Source organism: Mytilus galloprovincialis, chromosome 4 (genome assembly GCF_965363235.1).
Source record: "Mytilus galloprovincialis chromosome 4, xbMytGall1.hap1.1, whole genome shotgun sequence".
Classification (NCBI taxonomy): Eukaryota; Metazoa; Mollusca; class Bivalvia; order Mytilida; family Mytilidae; genus Mytilus; species Mytilus galloprovincialis.
In genome coordinates, this window is record NC_134841.1 from 61,468,978 (window position 1) to 61,496,301 (window position 27,324).

The 27,324-nt window shown below is 33.0% G+C and overlaps 2 protein-coding genes across 3 annotated transcripts; one reads left to right on the top strand and one right to left on the bottom strand.

Moving 5' to 3' along the window:
- Positions 1-1,200: 1,200 nt before the first annotated feature.
- On the bottom strand, positions 1,201-11,637 carry LOC143072622 (arrestin domain-containing protein 3-like). 2 transcript variants are annotated; one of them, XM_076247660.1, is made up of 7 exons: positions 11,459-11,636; positions 9,158-9,292; positions 8,104-8,324; positions 5,533-5,712; positions 3,563-3,745; positions 2,345-2,513; positions 1,201-1,526 (listed from the first exon to the last, which is right to left on the bottom strand). In XM_076247660.1, the coding sequence occupies exons 1-7, from the start codon at positions 11,574-11,576 to the stop codon at positions 1,354-1,356; spliced, it is 1,179 nt and encodes a 392-aa protein (XP_076103775.1). In that variant the 5' UTR covers positions 11,577-11,636; the 3' UTR covers positions 1,201-1,353. The 2 variants fall into 2 exon arrangements, with proteins under 2 accessions (XP_076103775.1, XP_076103776.1); XM_076247661.1 differs by lacking the exon at positions 9,158-9,292 and having other exon boundaries at positions 11,459-11,637.
- Positions 11,638-16,888: 5,251 nt separating this feature from the next.
- On the top strand, positions 16,889-27,049 carry LOC143072623 (uncharacterized). The gene is made up of 9 exons (XM_076247662.1): positions 16,889-17,502; positions 18,151-18,457; positions 20,204-20,317; positions 21,170-21,370; positions 22,170-22,433; positions 24,450-24,682; positions 25,064-25,203; positions 26,067-26,127; positions 26,746-27,049. The coding sequence occupies exons 1-9, from the start codon at positions 16,942-16,944 to the stop codon at positions 26,851-26,853; spliced, it is 1,989 nt and encodes a 662-aa protein (XP_076103777.1). The 5' UTR covers positions 16,889-16,941; the 3' UTR covers positions 26,854-27,049.
- The last annotated feature ends 275 nt before the right edge of the window (positions 27,050-27,324 follow it).

A 27,324-nucleotide genomic window follows, 5' to 3' on the forward strand; every position in this document is an offset into this window, starting at 1 on the left:
TTGGTGGCCTTCGGTTATTGTCTGCTCTATGGTCGGGTTGTTGTCGCTTTGACACATTCCCCATTACCATTCTCAATTTTAGTCTATGATTTTTTTCAAGAATTCATCATGCATATTGTTTTTCTTTGGAGCTGCCAATTGGTTTAAGGTGTTGTTAAAATATGTTAAAACCAGTAGTGTCGAACAACTTATTGTTTTTAGTAAAATAATGGTTTTAGGGAAACTTCCATGTACAACCTGTGCATGGGTGAATACTTCCAAAAATTGGGAATAGACGGAACAAAGGGAATAAGTGTAAGTGTGTCTGTTCGTGTGCATGTGTGTGTGTAAATGCTCTTTTGTTCCGACGTTGGAAAGTTCCGGGGGGAAAGAACTAACTAGCCGAAAAGTTCCGGAGGAACTTAATAACTAGTTACTTTGTTCTTCCTATGGTTTAAAAGTTCCACCGGAACAAAGTGACTAGTTGAAAAGTTCCAACGGAACATATCAACTAGTTAGAAAGTTCCTTTTTGCCAAGTTAGTCAAAACCGGAACTAACAAACTAGCCCAAAAGTTCCAACGGAACTTACCAACCAGTCACAAAGTTCCATTTGGAGAATTAATGCAAAGTAAAAGCGTAACATATTATATTTGAACCTTTCAAAGGGGAACCAAGATACTGATTACAAAGGTCAAAAGGAACTTATCAACTAGTCACAAAGTTCCTCTTTGGCAAATTAGTCAAAACCGGAACTAACAAACTAGCCCAAAAGTTCCTCATGTGGGTACTTTTAAAAATATCAATTTCAGATTAATGTATAACAATGAATTACTACTTATTCCGTTATGAAGGCAACATTCTGACCGAATTAACTAGTTGTTCTGTTCCGCCAGAACTATTCAACTAGATACATTGTTCCGGGACTTTTTAACTAGCTACTTTTTTCCGGAACTTTTCGACTGCACTCAGAATAAAATAACTAGTTGGAAAGTTCCATTGGAACGAAATAACTAGTTGAAAAGTTCCACCGGAACAAAGTAACTGACGGAACGTAGTGGCGTGAGGGTGAGCAGAGGATTGGCTAAATTTTGCACTTCACCACCACTTTAATTTCCATGTCACAATTTACAGGCCTTTCAGGTTTACCTTCAATCGGTATTTATTTTGTTTTATACATATTTTGTACTATTTGTTGGCATGAAATAAACCAAAAGCGTAGGTCATATGGCACATTCGTTGCACGCAAACTTTACTTATGCATCAAATTAATATCAAAATACATAATATCACAGATATTGCTCTATAGTGTTAATTAATTGTCAGGTGCCTGTCAATGTCCCTTCAAGAAGAGACCATTACAATACAGCTTTCAACTAGAATGAAGTTGGTTTGAAATTAGTGTCGTACGTGTTCCAGTTATAGTATGGATACTGAGGTGTGAACGTATCGTCCTGTTGGTTGTCGCCAGATGGCGCTACCGAGTTATCAGCCTGTCCAGGGTTCTGTAAATGATTCCCTGTTGAAAATGATGCATATACTGGTTGCGCTGGAATAAACAAAAAATAGATAATAAATGTTAGTTAAAAAATGTATTAAGTCTACTTCAACAATTTTCTAACTCCCTTTTGACCGGCGGAATTAACAGACACACGAACACACACACACAGAGGTTCTGGTTTCGTGAGTATTGTTACAAATTACGCCACGGTGTTTTTACCAATGCTGCTGATTAAGAGCACCCTCTCTAAAACAACACCAGGAAGTGCGAAGGGGACCTATTTAATTGTCTAGTAAACAATATTTATAAAGCCTACTGTATAAAGTTAGCTGCCGGTATGTTGTGATTTCAAACGTGAAACTGTCAACAAATGACAAAATGGGGAGGATATGAACTTCCAAATATCGCATTCTGTTACGAAGCTTATTTCTCTATACTAAATATAGAAACGCAATACATCATATACAAGTCCCATTTTGGTCTCTTTTCAAAAAACAATTACAAAATACAGTAATTTCTTTAAAGGCACTCTATTTGGCTATACCATAGTTTAACAGTTTTGCTATACTTCTTGACTTGTTTTTTTTTCAGCTCCGAAACTTGCGAAAAGTCACAAAAGCAAAACTCACAAGAACAATCATATTTATGATCACAACGGGACAAATACAAAGGATATTTGTTAAACATTTAACATCGACTTGTAACTTATCATTTTTGTGTTGTATCTTTTCTTTTTGAAAAATCTTTCACGCCATTGTAAGATCGCCACAATTCGTTGAACCAACAATCAAATAATTAAATAAAACATATTCCCTTATATGCAACCTTTAAAACAGTGCATTAAATAAAATAAAAAATATACTTACGGACATTTTCTGGAAAGACTTGAAATGGTGATGGAAATGCGCTAGTTCCAGTATTCATAGGATTGACATTTCCATACAGTTGAGCAGCAGAAACTAGTGGTATACCGCCTATTAAAATAGGTATATTAACTCTCAAATTGATAGCTGGACCCGCGGGATCACAAACCAACTAAAAAGAAAAACAAATAACAGAATGGTAAAAATTATTACATACTAGAAAAAGGAAGACTGTTATCTTTTGGAATAAAACGTTAATATTAATGATTTTTTTTTTAATTTATTAAAAATGGTCAGAATATAAGTTTTTCATTTTTTGGGGGGGGGGGGGGGGGGGTCGGGGAAATTCTATTAAACCTGAACATATATATTGCCCATAGTTGGATGATTTTCATGTTGCTTTTTTTACTGACTGCTCTTTTTTTCCGACGTAGTCGGTATTAGTTTCGGTTTGTGCCCTTTGAACTTAAAGACGCTTAACTATGGCAACAGAATACGCATGCTCGAAAATCCTTTCTGTGATTGGACAAAATGCTGTCATGGTGGGTGATTTGGTTGTGTTTGAAAAAACGTCTCGTTAATTATATCGTGATGGAAAGCAAATGAAAAACTATAAATATTTGAACTAGATCTTACAAAGATTTATATTTTTATCAAAATAATTGTTTCTCCAATAGCTCTTTGCATCCGTGACAGCTGTTTATTCGGGACAATCAGGTAATTTTTTTTAATGTAAACTTTGTTGTACGATCGTACATGACTTTTAGAACGCACCTACGCATTTGAGATTTCCGCGGGGTTTTGGTGAATGTAAACAGAAAGATACGAGGACCGAGAATACTGATTAAAACACAAACAGAAAAAACGTTATTTAAATGGTATCTTTGTGCCTCTGGAGGTTATCGAAATGATAGTTTTAAACATATACTCAAATTTAAATACGTCGGATATCTTTTTTAAAGATAGTTCTTGTTAAGGTTTGTTTCACTTGTAAATAAAAGCGCTTTCTAACAAGACCATTATTCAGTTTGGTGTCATGCCAATAAAAATTAAGAAATATATCCAAAACAATTTTAAAGGATTCAAGAGTCTGAATGTACTTACAAATATATTATATTGCATGTTATTTTGCTGTCCTGATAAGCATTAGTTGCTTTCGGTATAAATAAAATAATTGAATTGAATGTAAGTGTGCATATTAAATAAACTAAATATACGTACAACCCACAAATACATAATGTCTATTATATTACAGCCATGAAGGCCAGTGGATGGCAACGGTGGTACAGTTATCTGTTCCCCTCTCCAGTAATCCGAGTCACCTTTGCCTACTGTTCTTGCTGTAGTTTTTTGCACAACTGTGTTCACAGTTCTAGTTTTTCTTGCAGTTATATATCTGATAGACTAAATAAAAAAAAATAATTAAGATGAATATGTGTCGCAACAATATTTTGTTTATATAAAGTTACAGATTAGAACTAAAAATAAACCAACCAAAATGAATGATAGCATTTTCTGCTTAATAGTATGTGTATCTCTAAATTATGGCTACTCATTAAGAACACGGATAAAATCTTTTGAAATTTTTATGTAAACGAAAATACATGCATGCAAGAGAGGAAACTTAAAGGTACATTGAGGCCATATTTATGGCTCCTAGAATTTTTAAAATTTTATAATAAAGGTTATGATAAATCTCTGTTTTAAACAACATCATTCGGACATTATACTATTAGTAGACCTGTTAATTTTAGATATAAATCAGTAATAAGCAATTATCGTATATACATGCACATAATTTGAACATTGAAACTGGAAGGTTTTTAAATATAAACAGAAACGATAGAATATGTAATGTGTGCAACTGTGATTCTGTTGAAGATGAATATCATTTTATTTTGGAATGTATTGGATACAAAGATATTCGTATGAAGTTATATCAAACCTTATTATTGGAGAAATCCATCAGTATTTAAACTTATACAATTGTTATCTGTTCGTAATATAAAAGAACTTAATAATTTTGGGAAGTATTTATGTATTGCCGAAAAAATTAGTAATCGTTGAATGTGTATATCATACTTTAATTAAGGCTAATTAATATCATGCTCCTACATTTGTTTTTAATTGTATTAATTGCATATTAATGAATTACCTTAATTGTAATATTTGTTGCTTACTATATTTATTGTAATATTTATTGTACTGGATACCTATAAGCTGTATTGCTTTTGGAATAAAGAATATATATATATGTCAGAGATCAGTAAGGAGTTTTTGAATTTTATCTAAAACATTTCGTAAGTGCTATATACCGTGGATTTGATGCAAAACTTGGAAAACAATTCGAAATAGGCTGATAAAAAAGATATTTGATAAGAAGACTTTAATGTGTCACTGTGTGAAATATTTTCGTGTGTGTATAAATAGATCATTGTAATTAAAATTAAATCTTTTTAATTGCTCCCGTTCTGATTTGTCTTCATATGTCTTGACATATCAGAACAAGAGCATTTTGAAGGATTAAACTTAATTTCATTGTACAGGGAAATCAATCATACCGGTATCTATTTTTCTGTCAATTTCAGGCAACATGTTTGTGACTCACAAATACATGTCTAGATTTATATCTTCCTATTCCTTTATCAATATAAAATTAAAATAATTTTTGTGGTAATTTTTTAACAATTTTACATATGTATAGTGGTAATTACAATAATAAATAAATTTTTATTGCAAAATTACACCCATAAGGATCAAGCAATACAAACATACATTTTAATACAATGTAACACAACACAATACAAAAAAACATATTTTAAGAGTTCAATTATAAATTTGTGTAAAAAACACAATCATAACTTGTCTGCCCCCTCAGTTCTAAAGACTGCTTTATGACAAACAAGTTCAGGGATGTGTTTTATAATGTGTTTTAGTTTATTAAATTTATGCATCAAGGTGTGGAAATAATGGTACATTGTCTTTTAGATAAGCAAACAAATTAGAACACAATGATGATATGCTAATGTCACAATACAAAAAGAAATGAAATTCGTCATCTTGGACTCCACATTTTTTACATAATATCTTTGTGCTCTTGGAATGTTTCTGTACCTTCCCATTTCAATGCCAAGGGAATGATCAATAAGTCTATGTATAATTATTCACACCCCTTAATTAAAAGTACTTACTTGTACAAGTTCCATCCATATTTCACAATTTCTGTTGCTGTGGTTGATTAATTCAGCGTTTATCTGAATTGCTTCCCCTGGTACATAACCAGAAACGGGGATGTTGTGTTTGCCAGAAATTGGACCAGAGGCACAACACAAACAACACAGCGTTTTGGAATCTTGACCTTCTTGTCCTTGCTGATGGAATAAACATAAATTGATATACTTTATACTTTTGAAACATGACTATTACTCAGTTACAATTACATGCTTCGAGGGACCCCTTTAACCAGAATTTAATATGCGTTTCCGTAATAATAATCTTTTAATATTGCAAAATAACACCCATGAAGGTCAAGCAATACAATCAAACAATAATTTTATACTATACAATGCAATACAATGAAATACAATGTAATACAATGAAATACAAAATAATACAATACAATATATAGAATAATAGAACATTAGAGTTCAATTATAAATGTATATTAAAAACACCATCATAACCTTGCCTGACACGGGTCTGACTCCCTCAGTTCTAAAGACTGTTTTATGAAGACTCCAATATGACAAACAAGTTCAGGGATGGGGTTTAGAATGTGTTTAAGTTTATTGAATGCATCAAGATGTTGAAATAATGGTACATAGTCTTTTAGATTAAGCAAAAAAGATTAGAACGCAAAGATAAGTTAATGTCACAATACAAAAAGAAATGAAATTCATCATCTAGGACTTCACATTTTTTACATAATCTTTGTGCTCTTGGAATGTTTCTGTACCTTCTTAATTCAATGCCTAGGGAATGATCACTTAGTCTAAATTTTGAGAGTAACTGCCTATGTACAACATACAAAATAGAATTTGGTTTTTGTTCAGATTGCGCTTCGTGTATATATTTTGGATAATGAATCAAATTTTGAACAAACCTATTAAAATTGCTGTTTACCAATATATTTAGTATATTTAGTCATATGTTCGGAAATATGACAAAATATTATATAAGACCTAAAGTACACATATTAATCTGTTAATATGCTGGGAATTTTAGAATAGATGAAGTAATGTCCTAGTTGTGAATAAATGCAGATAAAATCAACCTTCGGCTGCATCCATGTGTATTTCCCCAGTCGTCTTCATTCGGGACATTACACTTGACATTTTTTATTGAATCATGAGCAAAACGTATTCTACAACTTTACCCCGTTACACTTTTGCAATTTAATTGTCATTTTTGGGATCTTCCATCTCTATTTTACAACGTTACACTTTCGACAGTTAAATATTGAATTTTTGAAATTGTGAAATTTTAATTATCTCGTGTGAATACAAATTCTTTGTCAACGAGGATATATTATTAAGATAAAGAGGCTATAGAATGTGTTAATAGATATAAATATTTAGAGATACAAGTCTTTACTTCTAGTGGTCTTTTTCAAAAAAATCCTTAAAGGCAAATTATCATTTGATAAAGTAAACACTTTTTGTCCTAGTTTTAAAGAACTACATAAGGATAAAAAATGTTTCTGGCTGTTCACAAATGAGCATTTACCAACTCGCATGTGCCTATGAAATTACAATATTAAAGGTTAAGAAATAAGATTCAGATGTAAACAAAATATATAAAATATTTTTATTATTATGATATTTGATATAATATATACTTTTTTTTATTATATAGTTATAATATGTAAGACACCTGTTGTGTTAGGCTCTGATCCTGTCCATTACGTTATAGTATGGTATTAGATTATTGTTTAGTTGTTTTTTTTTCAAATCGTATTAAGAATTGAATGCTCTTTTTTGTAAATTTATTGGGGTGTAAAAGCGTTGACCGAAGTTCATTTTGTATGAAGCGCGGAAGTGCTTCATACTTAAAATGTGCGCACGGTCAACGCTTTTACAACCCTGTAAAGTTACCAAAAAAAAGCATTCAATACTTATAATTACATTTTTACCTATAGGATCATGAAAACACGCCTTTTATCAAGTTTTTATTTTATTTACCTGTGCACTTTCATTGTGGGACCTCGTGTCATCATGAATGAGAAGTTTTATTGAGTGATACAACTGCTTAAGGAATAACACATGATGTGCAGTTAGCCAATCAGAATAACGTATTGTAATGAAACATACATCTAATGTAATTATTTGTGCATAATATTGTAAAATGATACCCTTTATTGCTTCTTGATAAGATTAATAAAATTCTTCTTATTCTTATATGTTTGAATATACATTTTCAATAGAAATCTTTTCATGTGAAGCAAATTCAACATGTCCTATTTCAATTTCCTGACATTGGATCAATCAATAACAAAACTTTGAATTTATGAAAATCTAAGGCTTTTCTACCTCAGGAATAGATTAGCCTTAGCCGTATTTGGCAAAACTTTTAGGAATTTTTGGTCCTCAATGCTCTTCAACTTCGTACTTTATTTGGCCTTTCAAACATTTTTTGATTCGAGCGTCACAGAAGAGTCTTTTGTAGACGAAACGTGCGTCTGGCGTTAATATAAAATTTTAGTCCTGGTATCTATGATGAGTTTATTTACACCATTATTACTTAATATAAATGATGATACGTACTTTTGCTTCCGGTATTGGGTTCAGGTCTAGCAGGTTCAACACTGAAAAATATCTGACATCCTCCACGTCAAAAGCCCACGGCTTATCCATAGTGCCCTTAACATAATACCGGACTCTTCCAATTCCACCTTCAAACGATGAGGGACTACTTGGTGGTATTTGGAATTGAAATGGATATCTATATTCTCCTGGTTTTAACATCATTTTCTCTTCGCCATGAGCTGAAGAAATAAAAAAAACAAAATACAATTCGAAGCTCAAACAAATGTAAATGTTTTGCCTGTGTCATTTGAATATTCATGAGAATTTCCGGCGACCCATGATATGAGTCGTTCAAAGCATTGACATCCAAATAAAACTACAAACAGAGATCCTCCATTCAATTCTTAAAATAATCGGAAATGAAATGGATATCATAGTTCTGAAGTACAGCACCTACAGAATGTTGTAGGGAAGTTTTATTTTGATAAAAGAACACGGATCTTTCCATGAAAAAGACATGAAACCACGCAGACACGACAAGTATTATTCGTTAAAGTGTCCCGATGTTGTATGGTTGTTTATAATTGGAACTAAGTACTAGTCTCAAGTAATTTACTAACTCAAATAGTTACAGCATCCCCTTACGATCATTTAGTAATTGAAGTAAGTGAAATATAACGACAAATAGGCGGATCCAGAGGGGGGGCTGGGGGGCTGCGGCCCCCCTTTCGTGAAAAAAATTTGTTGATTATATAGGGAATCACTGAAGCGTGACTGAAGCGTCCCCCTTTAGGTCAGTCATTTGGCCCTTGGCCTCCTTACAAAAAGTTCTGGATCCACCACTGCGACAGGATTATTCGGGTTAGCAATTGACAAACAAACTGGCATAACTTATTAACTACTGCTATTTCAACTAAAATCTCAGTTTTTAAATGAAAATTGAAATCTACGTCTTAGTTAATATTATTTTAACTTGTTCGGTTCGATCCTCTATGTAAATGTTTTTTTCATGCCACGGTGTACAGTAAGTGAACTTTTAATCATATACATTTTATACTAAAAAAAACATTACGTGGTGATAAACATGGAACAACTACTTTGAAGTATTCTTCTCTTGAAGAGTAATGAACTGTCCTCCTGTGTTTCCCACTACCATGACTCTCCGACCAGTGGACATGCGCAAAGCCACCAAACTCCAGGCGTATCTCTGAAAAAAAACCAACATTTATGGGAATGTTTGTTGTGAAAACTATTGCAGAAAATACTATTGGTTTTTACTAAGAACTTATGCAGTAATCGTTTTTATCATAGGGTCACACGGATTGATAAATAGGCCTCATTTTTATAGTTCGTTCTTATGTTGTAATGTATTACTACTGTCCCAGGTAAGGGGAGGGCTGGGCTCCCACTAACATGTTTAACCCCGCCACATTATGTATGTATGTGCCTGTCCCAAGTCAGGAGCCTGTAATTCAGTGGTTGTCGTTTAATTGTTTGTTTATGTGTTATATATTTGTTTTTCGTTCATTTTTTTATATAAATAAGGCCGTTAGTTTTCTCGTTTGAATTGTTTTACATTGTCATTTCGGGGCCTTTTATAGCGGACTATGCGGTATGGGCTTTGTTCATTGTTGAAGGCCGTACGGAGACCTACAGTTGTTAATTTCTGTGTCATTTTGGTCTCTTGTCGGAGTGGCAATCATTCCACATTTTCTTTTTTTTAAATTTGAGGAATATGTAAAAAAAGAGGGACGAAAGATACCAAAGGGACAGTCAAACTCATAAATCTAAAACAAACTGACAACGCCATGGCTAAAAATGAAAAAGACAAACAGAAAAACAATAGTACACATGACACAACATAGAAAACTAAAGAATAAACAACACGAACCCCACCAAAAACTAGGGGTGATCTCAGGTGCTCCGGAAGGGTAAGCAGATCCTGCTCCACATGTGGCACCCGTCTTGTTGCTTATGTGATTACAAATCCGGTAAATAGTCTAATTCGGTAGGTCACATTCATGAAAGGGAAGGGGATTGTAGTTACGACGTAAGGAACATATCCGATATCATTTGTGAAACGGTTATTCCATAACGGTCAACCAACTCGTGATGGCGTCCGTAAAATTTACGAAGGGATGATTTCAACTTCACCATTTGGAACTCTTGGTTTAATAGCTTCCTTGTGAGCAGTAACCCTCTATCAAGAAAATCATGATAGGAAATGCAAGCACGGGAATATCGTATCAATTGGGAGATATATACCCCGTATGCAGGTGCTGCTGGAATGTTGCCACTTAGAAATGGAAAGTTCACAATTGGAAAGCTGAAATCATCTCTTTTGTCGTAAAGTTTTGTTTTCAACCGACCCTCATTGTCAATTTCTAGATGTAAGTCAAGATATGAAGCCGACTTAACTGTATCTGTAGTATCCTTTATCTCCAATTCAATGGGATAGATGCGTTCCACATAGTCACCAAATTTTGAATTGTTTAGTGAAAGAACGTCATCTATATAGCGGAAAGTAGAGTTAAAGGATATTGCTAACTTCTTATCTTTCTTCCTAAGAAGTTCCTGCATGAAGTCAGCCTCATAATAATAAAGAAACAAGTCGGCAAGTAGAGGGCACAATTTGTTCCCATTGGGATGCCGACAGTCTGTTGAAAAACACGTCCTCCGAACGTTACAAATATGTTGTCAATCAAGAAATCAAGCATCTTAATTGATAATATCGGTTTCAGAGAATTTTTTGTTTGAATCAGAGTGATTCTTTACAAAGTATGATTTATCCCTCCCTAAGACAAGATACTTGTATCTACGTTGGCCATTCTTTTTTATGAAGTAATACCAACTCTTTCAATTTGTCTTTTAGTTTGGAATGTGGAATACTTGTGTAAAGAGTAGAAAAGTCAAATGTTTTAATACTGTTACAAGATGAAAGAGAGTTAGATTGTATGTACTCTAAAAGATCTTTGGAATTTTTAAGTATCCACATCTGATTCACGCCACCTCTAGAATAGGCAGTTTCACAATAACTTTGAAGCCCGTCTTTGATTGCTGATAAAATAGATGTTAATAATTTAGAAAGAGGTTTTGTGGAGCACTTGGAAGACCCAGCAATATACCGTTGTTTGTAAGGACACTTATGTAGTTTATGTATCCAATACAGTGATGGAAGATCCAGTTCTTCATCTTTGGTTGAAATACCAAAGGAACAAAGAACACACCTATGATTATCCAGGATTTCCTCTTTGGTAAGTGTCGTGAGGGTATATGTTGAGTTTCCAAGTGAATATGTTGAGTTTCCAAGTGTAAGCTTTCAAACAGTACATATCGTGTATCTGCATGTTTTGATATGTTAACTTCAACTTACCTCTTATTTTCACTTCATCTTTTACTTGAACCAGTACTTCGCCTTGAACAGGCTGTCCAGGATAAAATATTCCACTTGTATTTGCAAAACTAATCGTGAACGCTCTAACTTTACCCATGTTTCATGACATACAACTGAGAATTGCGAAATAGTCTATTTTTAATTATAAACTCCATACATTTCGCAAATGGCTTTGAATGGTATTTAAATCCATTATTTTGGCAACTGATTAAATGGTAAATATAAGTGTGTACATATAAAAACTTGTAAGCACACGCATGTACATATTTAAACCTTAGTTTGACGAACCATTAAACATCGATTTATAAATATACTTATCCAATTTGCATTGTTACTTTTGTTATTTAAGTCCCAGCAGGTTCCTGTTATTTTGTAAATATGTACTATCAACTTGTATGAATAATAAAATATAAAATATACGCCTTTCCGATGAACTTTTATTAAAGATGAAAGGTATAAGTCAATGAAACAGCTTTCCCATGTCACCAGAAACTGAGAGACAATAGAGGTCAAAGTAAAGGTACAATGTAACTTGATATAGGAACATTTAAAACAAATAATAAATGGGAGTAATACGTCTTCCATAAGGTTCTAACTTTTTTGCCATCGAATTTTGTGGTACGTACAGACTTAAATTTGTATTTCCCCTTTAGGCCATAGTTCATAATCCTTGAGGAAGATGTTCGAAAGCCTGCATTTTTTTTATTAGAAAATTTCTACGCTTTCCCACCAAACAATCTCAATGATTGTTTCTGGAAGAAGAAAAAACTTATTTGTAAAGTTCCATCATTTCAATGTCTGAATATCGTGAATTGCAGTATACCGTACAATTAAAGGACAAAGTGACAATAAATCGGCTTTTATTTAATTGTATTTATAGACATAATACCACAGTTTACGTCACTGGTCTTTTTCCCTCTGCTCCTAGTTTTAATGATCATACAGAAGTGCATGCTTTTTCGCTCTATCTCATAATTTATTTATCAGCATTGCGGAAATCAATTATTAACTAATAAGCTGAGTAGATTAACATGAATGGAGATACCCCGTAGTAAATACATTCATTCTGTCATATTTCATAATTTCAGGGATCGTAAATTTCTTAAGATTGTTTATTCTCTAATCGAGTCACGGATCATCGATAGTCGATTGAACTAGAACACTAAGTCTTACTTGTTTTTTTTTAATGTTAAGCGGGGACAGTGTGCTACAGTTTTCATTTCATTATGACATTTATTGATTATTTGGAATAGTGAAAATGCTATATATGTGTATACTTAAATCTACCTGAACAGGTGAGTAAAACTTAGTATTTGCAATTGTTTACATTATAACTTTACATATCTAATAAGACTTGATGGATTTTGGTTTCATGTCCCCGTACATGTTTACAATTCCTTTATAAAGTTAATGTGTTTTTTTTTATTTACCGTTTTTTATGGAAAATTTCACAACGAGTTTAAAATTTGTTCTTTGTCGGCATTATGCAGCTGAAGAGATAATTTTTCCAAAAGAGAGGCGAACGATACCAGAGGACATTCAAACTCTAGAGTCGCAAATAAACTGACAACGCTATGGTGACAAAAGGGACAAACAGACAAACAACTAAAGTACACAAAACACATCACGGAAAACTAAAGACTAAGCAACACGAACCTCATCACAAACTGTGGTGATCTAAGGTACTAGGGAAGTGCAGATCCGCTCCACATGTGGCACCCGTCGTACAAACCCGGTAATAAATCAAATTCAGTGGGTCAAATTCGGGGAAAGGGGACAGGATTGTATTTTCGACATAAAGGACAATCATATCCTTTATCCTATGTGAAACGGATAATCTATAACAGTCAAACAAATCGTGATGGCGTCCGTAAAACTTGCGAAGTGGTGATTTCAACTTCACCAATTGGACCTCTTGGTTTACTAGCCTTGTGAGCAGCAACTCTCTTTAAAGGAAATCATGATAGGGTATACAATCATTGGAATATCGTATCAATTGGGATATACATTAGTTCTCCGTATGCAAGCGCTGCTGGAATGAAAATTTTAATTAAATAATTAAGTTACTGTGACAGTTTATAATTTATAAGAAAAAGATAATATAGCAGAAACATATGTAATATATATGTAATATACGTAGGTGTATATAGAATTATTGTCTTTTGAATAAAAGGTATAACTTTGCTATTATTGGTAATGTTAAGTTTAAAATTTGAACTCTGAAACAAAACAGAGTACTCTGGAAAGAGGAAAATGAACCTATGTTCCAGAAAGAAGGCTGGCTATACCCGAGTTTAACAGTCCTACTATAATGTATTACATGTTTTCTAATTCACATTTACCGATTAATCCATTAAAATTTCCAGTGAGGTAACGAACCGGTTCGCCGATTTAAATAGTCGATAACCTACATTTGAAAAAAGATATTTGTACTGGACTCTTAAATTTATTGAAACCGTTTTTAGTGAAGTGTTGATCTATTATCTGTAACGTTTTGGATATTTATCGACGATTATATATATAGCATAAAAGATTCTCAAGGTAAATATTGATTGATCTTTTTCAATTGTTTTCTTTTTTAATTTTTTAAACAATACAAAATTATCATTTAAATACGATATTCATTAAATTTTGTTACTTTTCTGTAATTATATGATGTCTTTCTGTGGAGATCATCTTCGCTATCCAAGGGTTACGATCCACGTCCCTCCTCTCTACCCTACTTCGCTAGCCAAGGGTTACGATCCACTTTCCTCCTCTCCATCCTTGTTCGCTAGCCAAGGGTTACGATCCACTGCCCTCCTCTCCACCCTTCTTCGCTAGCCAAGGGTTACGATCCACTTCCCTCCTCTCCACCCTTCTTCGCTAGCCAAGGGTTACGATCAACTCCCCCCCCCCCCTCCTTCACCCTTCTTCGCTAGCCAAGGTTTACGATCAACTTCCCCCCTCTGCACCCTTCTTCGCTAGCCAAGGGTTACGATCCACTTCCCCCCTCTTCACCCTTCTTCGCTAGCAAAGGGTTACCGTACGATGCACCTCCCTCCTCTCCACAAGGGAAGTGGATCTGTACAAAGACAAACACAATTAATAGTATTATAAATAAATAATAATAATAAATAATTTGTTTATTAAAGTATTGACATGTTCGTCATTCAATATTAGTCGATACTGAGGATGCCACAATGACCACTGACGGTTAAAAGTCATTTATAATAGTTTTTGTTAATTCTAAGTGTTCGCTGTATTATACACGATCGCTACACGGTCACAATCCTGCTCGAATAAATCTTAAAGTTGTTATTGAAGAAATCTGAGTATCAATTTGTGAAAGGAATAGAGGACATTTTATGTTTACCCAAAAGAAGGTAGGTCAATCAATATTCACCGATGACTTTTAAACTTTAAACTTCTGATTTTGAATAGGATTTTGTCCAATAGCACATCAACAGCTTTATGGTATTTTCGTTTCCCGAATATACCAAGTTTACACCACTGTCCCAGGTTAGGGGAGGGTTGGGATCCCGCTAACATGTTTAACCCCGCCACATTCTGTATGTCTGTGCTGTTCAAAGTCAGGAGCCTTTAATTCAGTGGTTGTCGTTTGTTTATGTGTTACATATTTGTATATCGTTCATTTTTTGTACATGAATTAGGCCGTTAGTTTTCTCGTTTGAATTGTTTTACATTGTGATTTTGGGCTCATTTATAGCTGACTATGAGGTATCGGCTTTGCTCATTGTTGAAGGCCGCACGGTGACCTTTAATTGTTAATTTCTGTGTCATTTTGGTCTCTTGTGGAGAGTTGTCTCATTGGCAATCATACCACATCTTCTTTTTTTATATTCTAACGTATTTTCTGTCTCAGATGATTAAAATATCTGAATGTTTAAACGACCTGCAGATGCAGGTTTTCGTTCTGATTGGTATATTTTTCAAAGTTTGTGTCTAGAAACACGCGACCTTATTTTCTAAATTTGATTTCTTGTGAAGCACCCATATTTTATCATTTTTCCATTTTTTCAAGAGTAAATAGGATCAGAAAGCTGTCAGGAAAAGTTTGAATGGTCTCGCGGGAACAATTATGTGTTTTATATCTGCAATCTCCAATATAAAACGGGAATAAACATATCAAGCAGTGTAATGTCTAAGCCTTATAAAAAACAAAACCACCATCATTACGAAATAACAGAATCACATCGTGTAATGAAACAACTGCATTACGTAAATCTATATAGACATCAAGTAATGTTAAAATCACATTGCCTAATGGCACAACCACATTGCCTAATGGCACAACCACATTCAAATTTGCCTTACGACATAATCTCATTAAATAATGTTGAAAACATATAAAGTAATGACAAAACCATATCAAGTTATTACTTAACCCTATCATGTAATATCAAAATATCATCAAGTAATGACGTTACCATATTGAGCAGTATCAAAACATCATTAAGTAATATCAAAACCATATTACGTAATAACAAAATATCATCAAGTAATGATCAAACCACATCACGTAATGTCAGAGCACCACATAAGACAGCTGTGGCGTTCCATAGTATTTGTATATTATTTATGTACATGCATACACATTTTGTTGTATTTTGCGTTTAGCAAGTGTTTTATACTAAGAACAACAATGAATTTAAACCATAAATTTCAGAAAATAGGTCGATACTGTTTTTAAAATTAATATCATCGTTCTTATAGTCAAGCTTGACTTAAACGATGTACTGAAATCTGGTTGCAATAAAACACACAAGAATTTTGAAAGTATCAATAATTATGATATCATGTTAATATATTCGTATTCATAAGGGAAAAACATAAATAATGAGTTGGTCCTATTAGAATTGTTTGTTTGGTATATAGAAATTATGAAAGGAAAACTGGCCTAGTTCTAGTTTGTGAAATACATGTCGACAATGATAAAAATATTTCCCTTAATTCTTCTTTTCTTGTAAGATTTACCCATGAAGACGTATAAAAAAAATGGTTATATTTTGTAGAAAATATTTAGTACATCAAAACACCAGGAAGGTTTCAAGTTCTTAAGGTGGTACCCAACACTTTTACTAAAATTAATTTGGCTCGTTTAACTTTCATAAAATTTTGACAATGTATTTACTTTGACCCTTCAACAAAAACATAAAAATTTCAAAAATTTTGAACCAACCATTTTGTTAGAAAAATTACACTGGTTATATAGCAGTTTGACAAACACCAATTTTGATCATTGAGAATCTTAATATTCCCTTTACAACACAATGTAATTAAAACGTTTAGCTGACCTTACAGAGTTATCTCCCTGTAGTGTTAGATACCACCTTAAAGCAATGGATAAATATTCTAAGAGTGTCAATGGAAATATAGGTGCTAACAATGGTCATATGATACAACCTAATAGCAAAGTTCATTCAGCTGCTAATACCTCGATAAATATTGTAGATAAGAAAATGGCTACAGAAGATGGGAAGACGGAAATAGACGAAGAAGAAGAGAAAGATGACGAGACCAGAGAGGTCGTTGATATTTTAACAGAAACAGATTTTGAAGTAAAAAAGTTAGAGTTATTGGAGAAAGCCAAAAAAACAATGAAAGAGATTAACAACAGTCAACACGATCGGACATCGGAAGGACATTTGACCGAAACCTTGAGATCAAGCATTTTAAAAATCTATAATTCTTACTTCTGGCTTAAGAAAAGTTCAATTAAACGAAGAACTGAATATAGACTGCTTCTTGCCGGAGAGCTCATACTCAACGATAATAACACTTTGGTGATATTCTGTGAGCTATGTAAAACTATACTTCATTCTGGTTACAGAAACTCAGAAGGGAAACCGGTCGGAGCAATATTCAAGCCATTAAAGAACATGATTGTCTTTTTACAAAATATTACCGACAACAGAGACCCAAATGTGTGCAAGACAATTTTAGAGCAAAGTGATTTCCTTAAAATTTTGATACAGAAACTACACGAATGGAAAGAGCCACATTTAAAACAAGAGCTAAAGGTATATTTTTGAAGACTTTAAATAATATCAAAAACTTTTAATTAGAAATAAAAAGCAACCTTTTTCTGTCCAGTATCTGAAAAAATAGTGGAAATGCTAAAGTTTATACAATGTTCAATCCGGAGATAGAGCACAAAACAATGTAACAATGTATCCCTCTCACTATTCCCAAGCTTGTGTTTACATGTATTGAACAATAAGTACTTGTACAATGTAAAATAAATATTGTAGTTAGAGACAAAGCAAACTATTCTGCGAAAGCAACATTTTTACTTCAACTATAATCAATGGTTCCAAGTGCTGGATAGACAATTTCTGTTTGCTTGACTTGTTGAGTACTTAAATCTTACACATTTTCCGAAAGGAAAGCAAATGGTTTCATAATCATAAATTATGATTGTCTTTTTACAATATACCGTTAGTTTTCTCGTTTGAATGTTTTAAATTGTAATTTCGGGGCCTCTTATAGCTGACTATGCGATAGGGGCTTTGCTCTATGTTGAAAGTCGCATGGTGAGCTATAGTTGTTTATTTCTGTGTCATAACGTTTAGTCTCTTGTGGAGAGTTGTTTCATTGGCAATCATACCACATCTGCTTTTTTTTTTTATATTTCATTGACTATTAATGAAAATACAATATACTTTCAGGAAAATGACAATATTTTACTAACCACGACATTGGGAACTTTACATAACATTGCACAAGACGAAGATTCTATCCCGAAACTTAGAGAAATCGGAATTATAGAAGCTGTTCAACCGTACATTGACTCCTCCTCGGAAATAAAACGACTTGCAAGTCTTGCTATTCTAGCAAATGTTGTCAATGAGGAGGAAAGCAGGATTCTTCAGAGCAACGATGATTTGATTACATTTATGGTAAAATCTCTTAAGAAAGCAATGCACAGTAAAATAAGGCGTTGTCATGGATGGTCTGTTCGAGAAATTACAAGGAGTAAGTTAAGAATGTAAAGACACCAGATTTTTGTGATTTTTAATTTATAAATAGTTCTGAAAAACAATAAATATATGTATAAACTGGCGACCGTGACGGCTCAGTGAAGAAATTTGTTTTAGAGATAGATTCTTTTAATATTTAGCGGAAAATATAACATGCATATTCAATGCGGTAGCTTATAATTATACTGTATACGGAAACTAGTTGACATGCTGAAACGGTTTATTTAGTGTACTGGCTAATAAAGCAAGTTAAACAAGGACCCATTAAACCGACCCAATCTAACCTTTATGGTCTTTTTGATGTGCCGAAAGTGTGGTAGAGAAATATTGAAAAAAAAACCAGTTTAAAAACCTTTGGTTTGACCCGGCCGGGTATCAAAAGCACCACCTCATTGATTTTAGATAAGTTTATTACTACATTTTATTTAATGATTTCGGAAGCTCCTGAGATCGATGTCAGTAGAGATTATAATGTTTTCGGAAGCTTCTGAGATCGATGTCAGTAGATCTTCAACGCAACGAGAAAATCTCACACCCGAGGGTGCTTTTACATGTCGATTTCCACTTTTCCGTCACAACTTTCGCACGAACGATGTATAACTGTTTATTAAGTTTTCTGACTTTAAGATTGTGACTCACTCTTTTTAGAAAAAAAACCCAAAGAATATGGGGTTTCCATCCATGACACAAAATCAGTGCACATAAAGCATAAAACAAACTAAGGGCAAAGGAATAGTCCAACATTCTTTAAAAATACAGAAGAGCATATGTACACTTCAAGCACTGGGTTTGAATTTGACAATTTATTTCAGCTATCCAGTTTGATTTCTCTTTCAATTTATTTATCATATTATAAGCAATCAACACAGCTTTTGACATTTAGATAGTATAATGTACGTAAATTATATCGTTTTTAATCAAATTTTTTCAAAATGTAGTTTTATTTTCAAATGTCAAGAATTATCGGTCGCTTCATTTGACACCAACAGATGTTTTTCTAACTTTTAAAGATCATTTAATAAAATGTTTGGATGTTTTTCAAAACTTTATCCAAATTGCTATCTCAACCGTTTATTTGGAACAGGTTTGAACAAAACTTACCGAAATATTTTAGCCTAAAATATAAAATTTATTTGAATTCCCCACATCACTATCTTGTCGCTTTACCCAAATAGCTTTTAAACGCTTAGCTTCTTTTGTTCTTTTATTTCTACCCTCCCTTTTTCTTCTGAACCAATGGTATACTTTCTTTCAAGAAATAATAATAACCTATCTTATTTTGTGTCACATATTGATTGACATACAAATTATAGAATAATTAAAATTTATCTCGTTCATTGTCGGATATGCATTTTCATTTTAAACACATACACTGTTCTTTTACAAGATGCCTTCTAAGAGGCGGATTTAGGGGGAAGAGGGTGCAGGGGCCCGACCCCTCCTTCTGGAAAAAAACATGATTGTTGATTATATAGGGAATCACGGAAGCATGACCAGAGCGGCCCCCTCTGAGGCAGTTAGTAGGCCCCCACTTATGAACATTTCTGGATCCGTTACTGACAACTATCTTACACTTTATTCCGTGACAATTAAAGTACAACTCTTTATGACATCTCCATCGCCTAAGGACAATCGCCTTGAATACCCATGACTATATTTATTTGCCGCTAGACAGAAAACAACTAGTAGTCTGCCACATTTATCAAACATTGAGTCTAAAATAAATCTCTTTTTTTTTCAGCCGTAAGAATGGTTGCCCGGAATAATGTAAATAAAAGAACGGTTGTAACACACGGGACTTTGCCACTCTTGGTTGAGTTAGCAGATCAACCAAAATACACCGAAGAACAGAGAGGCAAGTTAAAACACAGACAATTTACGACTTCTTAATGTGTAAAAAGAAATAATGTATATGTATTGTTGCATGGTCGTCCAAAGTTTGTTGCTAGTAATATCCAAGCGACAGCGAAACAGGATATTAACGTTTCATCTGTCAATGCATAAACAGTTTACACAGCAGTAGTTAAAAATTCAGTATAGTTGTGAATATCTTGTTACAAGGGAAAATACGGGGTTTTGGTTATTTTGTTGTTGTCTTAATAACATCACGTATTTTGAAGGAAGACAACATTTGCAATTGCACACATACAATGTATCATAGTAAACAATCGACATTGTTTTGGCACCTACCTAGACTCTTGATAGTAAGCCCCCTTTTAAGGTCTGCGATGACTGTAATGGCGAGTACAAACTTATCAATTGGTAGTTTCTAATTCGATTGTTGTCATCAGTACTTTACCAATAGAACTTAAATTGTGAAATAAAATAGCATTCAAGTTTCACTAGACAAAATACCTATTGTTTTGTGCAGAGTAAATAAATTGGTTTTTTGATAAATAAACTCATCGTAGATACCAGGATTGAAATTTTGTATTAATGCCAGACGCGCGTTTCGTCTACAAAAGACTCATCAGTGACACTCGAATACAAAAATGTTAAAATGGCAAAATAAAGTGCGAAGTTGATGAGCTTGAGGACCAAAAATTTCAAAAAGTAAGTCATGACTAAACATGCGTCCACTTTAATTTTGTTACAGAGGATCTGAATTTTTGCGAATGACGTGTGGACCTGCTAGACCAAACAAAATAATAAAGTCCCCCATAATGCAATGTAGTTTTAATCTAATGAAAATCAAAACCAATTTCAGAGGCTGTGAAGGCATTGTGGACTTTATCCTTTGACAAACAGAACCAATCCGAAATGATAGAAAACAAAGATAATAATTGTGTCATTGATATATTTATTCGACACAGTAAATCTGAAGATTCTGAGGTTAGAAGAACTTGTACCAAAGCTCTTTGGACGATGAAGGATGGTCTGAGAACTTCTCAATACTATCAGCAAATAGGTGAGTTTAATTGGATATTTCAATTATATTTTTTTCGACTTCAGTTTTACTATAACTATTGGTAAGGCAGCAACCATTTGATTTTCTGGGGGGGGCTATGGTTTTTTTTTCTGGACAAACTTTTTTTTTCGCCTGCGGCGAAAAACAATCTATCTTTTTCGCGACAAGTCGAAAACAATTTTTTTCTTTCAATTTTAGCATTACATATAGTGGCAGCTGAGGGTGAAACAAACAATTTTTTTTTCTCAGAATCAAAAACAAATTATTTTTTTCTCCAAAAACTGGAAACAAACTTTTTTTTCCAAAAAAAACCATAGCCCCCCCAGAAAATCAAATGGTTGCTGCCTAATGGTCTTCTTTCTTTATTTGTATTAATCATGTTAAAAACCTAGTTTGAATTATAGTAATACTGTGTCAGCTAGTTCAAAACATTTGTTGTTACTAAGGTGGCTAGGAGGCTTCATGTTGTTTTTTAATAATCAAATGAGTAAATAGGTGAGTTTATTTGAATATTTCCATTATATTTTTTTCGACTTCAGTTTCATTATTACTATCGGTAATGGTCTTCTTTCTTTATTTGTATTAATCATGTTAAAAACCTAGTTTGAACTATAGTAATACTGTGTCAGCTAGTTCAAAACATTTGTGGTCATGAAGGTGGTTAGAAAGCCTGTCTGAAAGACTTCATGTTTTTTTCAATAATCATATAATTTTCAAAGAAAACAGTGCTTCTCCTTGCTGAATGAGTAAATATTAAAAGTTGTTTAAATTAACCTTCTGCGTTTGCAAACTTTTTCAGTTGAAAATTTAAAATTACCTGACGCAAGTAAGACGAGCAAAGCTACAAATGACAGTCATGTCATGATAAGTTACAACTGGGGCCATCAGAAGATCATGAAACATATATGTAGTTTCCTTAGAAACAGTGGAATGAAAGTATGGATGGATATTGATGATATGCACGGATCTACACTCCAAGCAATGGCGACTGCTGTAGAGAAAGCCGACATTGTCCTCGTCTGTTTTTCACAAAAGTATAAAAACAGCGATAACTGTAGAGCAGGTATTTTTTTAGTATTTAGTTTACAGTTGCAACACTTGTAGACCATGCATTGTTAGACAAGGATTTGATTTAATTGCAGGGTAGTATTTTGTCATAGCAATGCTAAAATAGTTTTAGACTATATCATTACAACAGAAGTGATCGCCAGGTACATTTAGTACCACAGGTATCATACGTCACGATACCTGTATATTTTATACTTTTTGAACCTGTCTTCCTACTAGGCTTAGATTTTAGGGATTTAGTAGGACCACTATTTTTTTCAATATGAGAAAGACTTGAAAATATATCTATAGAGAATATCATATGGTTTATTCAATATCACACCTGTATCCATCCGAGACACCAGTATAATATCAGAGCTCTGCTCGAGTGATTATATCGATTGATGGTTGATACGGTGTGTGATATTGAAAAAAATATATTATATACACTTTATTATATACATGTTCATGAGGCACAACGTATCTCTCTTAAGTATATTTACGACACATGACGTAATACACATCAGTGGTTTGATAAAGCTGTTGTAACCGTGACTGATATTTAATTACAAATGTACGTGACGTCGGGTTTGATAAAGCCTTTGCAACCGATATCGATATCATCACGGATGGCTGATACATCACGATTGTCATCAATTGTATTGCACTTACAATTTACCTGTATTTGCTACTAAATATACAACAAACAATAAGAATATCCTTTAGCAACGTCATTTAAAAGGTTTATACTTTATGTATTTTTTTGTTACTTATTACCGTATACTAGACAGTGATTTTCAACTTGTATGACGTTACAGGTTAGACACGTTCTTGTTTTCGAGGTTAGTACGTGAGATATCTGCCCTTATCTATGACTGCGGGATATAAGTAGCTATATACTCTAGCTTAATCCACCAAAACATATCGCATCCCTGTTAAACCGGAATTGGTCTTTTGAAACACAAAAAAAACACCAAATAAACGCTTTAAATCCTTTTACAGTTATCGTCGTGTCATATGTTTTCGTATGTTATATATTTTCGTATCATCCATATTTCATCTGTTTCGATTTCACACGCGTATATTGTGGTGGTTTTTTTTGGTTTCTATATTTGGAACAACAACAACACTACATCTTGACATCTTTAAAACATATTTTTAAAAAGACGCTAGAACAAATTTGATAAAAACTGACCAGATTGGCCATTTTTATTTAATGCCAAAAATATGCCTCGCTAGAGTAGTTGTTGAGCAATATTCTTAGGGGTTACATGAAGTATAGCTATATCGTCTGCCTGAACGACATCGGATCTTCAAGACATGTCACTGTCATGTGGTGTTTTGGTCATTTTTATTACAAACAAGCGCGTTCAAATTATCATGGTTCTTATATAAAATGGGTGTCCAAAATCCATTTATTCAATATTTTATCGACAATTCTTTTTGTATATCCTTGATACACAAAGATGAAAACAGTCTTATTTTTTTACATTTAAACCCTATTTTTAAAAACTGCATTTTGTTTTCAAAAAAAATAATGTCCTTTGTAGAAACTAGGTGTCAATCTGAAATAAATAAAAATGTAACAATTTCAGCACATGAAACACCAACCTAAAACTATTTACTATTTATTTCTAGTACTGAAAAGTATTGAATAACCTTTATTATGATTCAAACGATCACCAGAACCACGACTTTAGAAAATTTTAATTTCCGGATTATATAGTAATTTCCTGTCCGTGAACTGATCCGATTTTTAATTCATATGAAAACATATGACGCCGGTTTTTTTTTACATACGAAAATCGCGAATTAATCGGAAACGGTTAAAAATCGTAGAAAGCCTTGACAAAAAAAACTAGATACCTAAAATCATTCGATAGGACATGCTTTTAGAATTTGAGTAAATACCTGAATAAAAACTCAACAGTGAAAACCGTAAGCAGTGAAAATTGTTATTAGCACGAAAACACATCACATGATGATCCACAATTATTAATTATGTAGAATTATTGTATTTTTTTTTTATTAGAGGCGGAATACGCATTTCAGTTGAAGAAAAAGATAATACCATTGAAGATGGAGGGTGGTTATAAACCTGATGGGTGGTTGGGATTTATCATTGGTGCTAAATTATTTTACGACTTTAGTGGGAAATATGCTTTCGAAAACAAGATGAAAGAGTTAATCAAAGATGTACAGACTTCATTACAAGAAATGACGGACACGGCAACCATATTGCCTAATACGGACATAAAAGTTCAGGTATTACGTAAATTATATATTCAAGTACTTTTAAATACTGGTAACAATAACAATATACTATATTTGGAAACACTCAGCCACATATTTACATGTACAACAAGAGACAAAATATATAGATATGCTTATGGTTACTAAGTATACAACTGTTAAGGTACTTTTTATTTACACGCATTAAGTTTTTATCATTACTATATACTGATAAGTGGTGTACTAGTAATTGTATGTTTACATTATCTTTTAAAGAAGACAAATCAAAACATTTTCTGTTTAAAACCACAATTTCCACTTACATACCGATTAGAAACAATTCTTCTTTTAATAAAGTTCGAATACGTTACCATTTCCAGTTGAAATGTTATAAATTTCACTTTTCTGTTTAAGGCATTGGAAAACAATCATGTTGTATCGTTCTCGAGTACAACTTCTGCGAAGTCAACAAAAATGACAGTTGAGATTGACAAAATAAAAAAGTGGACCCCTCAACGTATTGCTGGTTGGCTTGATAAAAACAGTTTACCAAGGTATACTAGTAGGTTTTAGAATACGAATAGTTTACCAAGGCATACACGTAGGTTTAAAATAAGAACAGATTACCAAGGTATACTAGTAGGTTGAGGGTAAGAACAGTTTATAATAGTAGGTTTAGAATTTAAACAGTTTACCAATGCATACTCATAGGTTTAAAATAAGAACAGATTACCAAGGTATACTAGTAGGTTGGGGGTAAGAACAGTTTACCAAGGCATAACAGTAGGATAAGGATGAGACCAGTTTATCAAGGCATACACGGAGGTTTAAAATAAGAACAGATTACTAGTAGGTTGAGGGTAAGAATAGTTTACCAATGTATACTAGTAGGATTAGAATAAGAACACTTAACCAAGGAAGCTAGTAGGTTAATGATAAGAACAGTTTACCAAAGTATATTAGTAGGTTTAGAATGAAAACAGAGGTTTTACAAAGGTATACTAGTAGGTTGAGGGTAAGAACCGTTTACCAAGATATGTTAGTAGGTTAAGGATAAGAACAGTTTACCAAGGTGTAGTAGTAGGTTTTCTTTATTTTCAAGTCCAATGTAATGAATTCAACCAGAAATCACTATATTTATATCTAACTGACCGATCTACGTATTTATTTCTATGCTAATTAATAGCAAAATGGAATTCGTACCAACATCGTGCGCAACGTCAGTATTAACAGAAAAGTTGGATTTGAACTGAGGCTTATTATATCTTTTCTATGCACAGCTAATCATGAATTACATTAAATACTTAAATATAGGGTATTAGAAACATTACCATTTCTAAATTAATAACAATTGTAGAAATTATTTAAGAAAAGTTTAAAGAAGTATTAAAGATGTTAAAATACATTATTTTTACAGAAATTTGTTGGGAAGATTAACTGGTATAGAGATTGCGTTTCTTTGTGTCTTAGTAAATGAGGTATGATAATGTAATAAGTGTTGGGCAACAACTCACAAGTTCATATACATATAAAAGATAACAGGAATCCAAAAATCATATTGTCAGTGTAACACACAACATCAACTACTAACAACTGACTCCTCCTCCGAAAAAAAAACAAAAAACAAAAAACAAAAAAAAACAAAAAAAAAACGCGCGTCAAAACAAAGTGTAACATCAAGTTACAAAAAAAAAGTAAAACCACAAAAATACTGAACTTAGAGGAAAATCAATTCGGAAAGTCCATAATCACATGGCAAAATTAAATAACAAAAAATATCAAAAACGAATGGACAAGAACTGTCATAACACCATAGGAGGTCGAGGAGGTCTACAAGTTTTTATTTCCCACTGAACTTGTGGTAAAACCAAAACAACAATAAAACATGCAAATTAAAGCTACAAAGAGGATGACCACTCAATTGAACAAGAAAATAGACAATGGGACATGATTTGGGTAGAAGTCTTATACAGTCTTACACATAAAAAATATAAACAAAATACATAGTTTTACTTACTTACGAGCATATTGAAATGAGAACAAATATGAAAACAAATTGGTTCATTGTTTTTACAAATTATTTTTATATTCCAAAGTCACCAGATATGTACTACAAGGTTATTGGAGAACAGCTAGGCGTGAAAGATATACTGACCATGGCTAAACTGAGATTTGCTTTGGAGGTTTTGGATACGAACGCATGATACATCATCCCACCGAGCAACAGTGTTATATTAAAAGAGGATGTAGCAAAACTGGAAAGAATATTGTCATTCTTGGTCGAACGTTGATAATTCTAGAGAAAAATCCTTATCAATGTACATATATTGGACAATAACTGATATGAGATTGTGCCAATTGTAATACATAACTTGTGAACACATAAAGATGGTTGTTTGACTTTTTTCTTATTTTTTAGATTATTTGAGTACTTAATACATCTTAATGTACTTTAATTCTGACCATTGAATAAACTCATCATAGTTACCAGGATTAAATTTTGTACTAACGCCAGACGCGCGTTTCTACAAAAGACTCATCAGTGATGCTCGAATCCAAAAAAAGCTAAAATGGCCAAATAAAGCACAAAGTTTGAGAGCATTGAGGACCAAAATTACTAAAAGTTTTGCCAAATACAGCTGAGGTTATCTATTCCTGAGGTAGATAAACCTTAG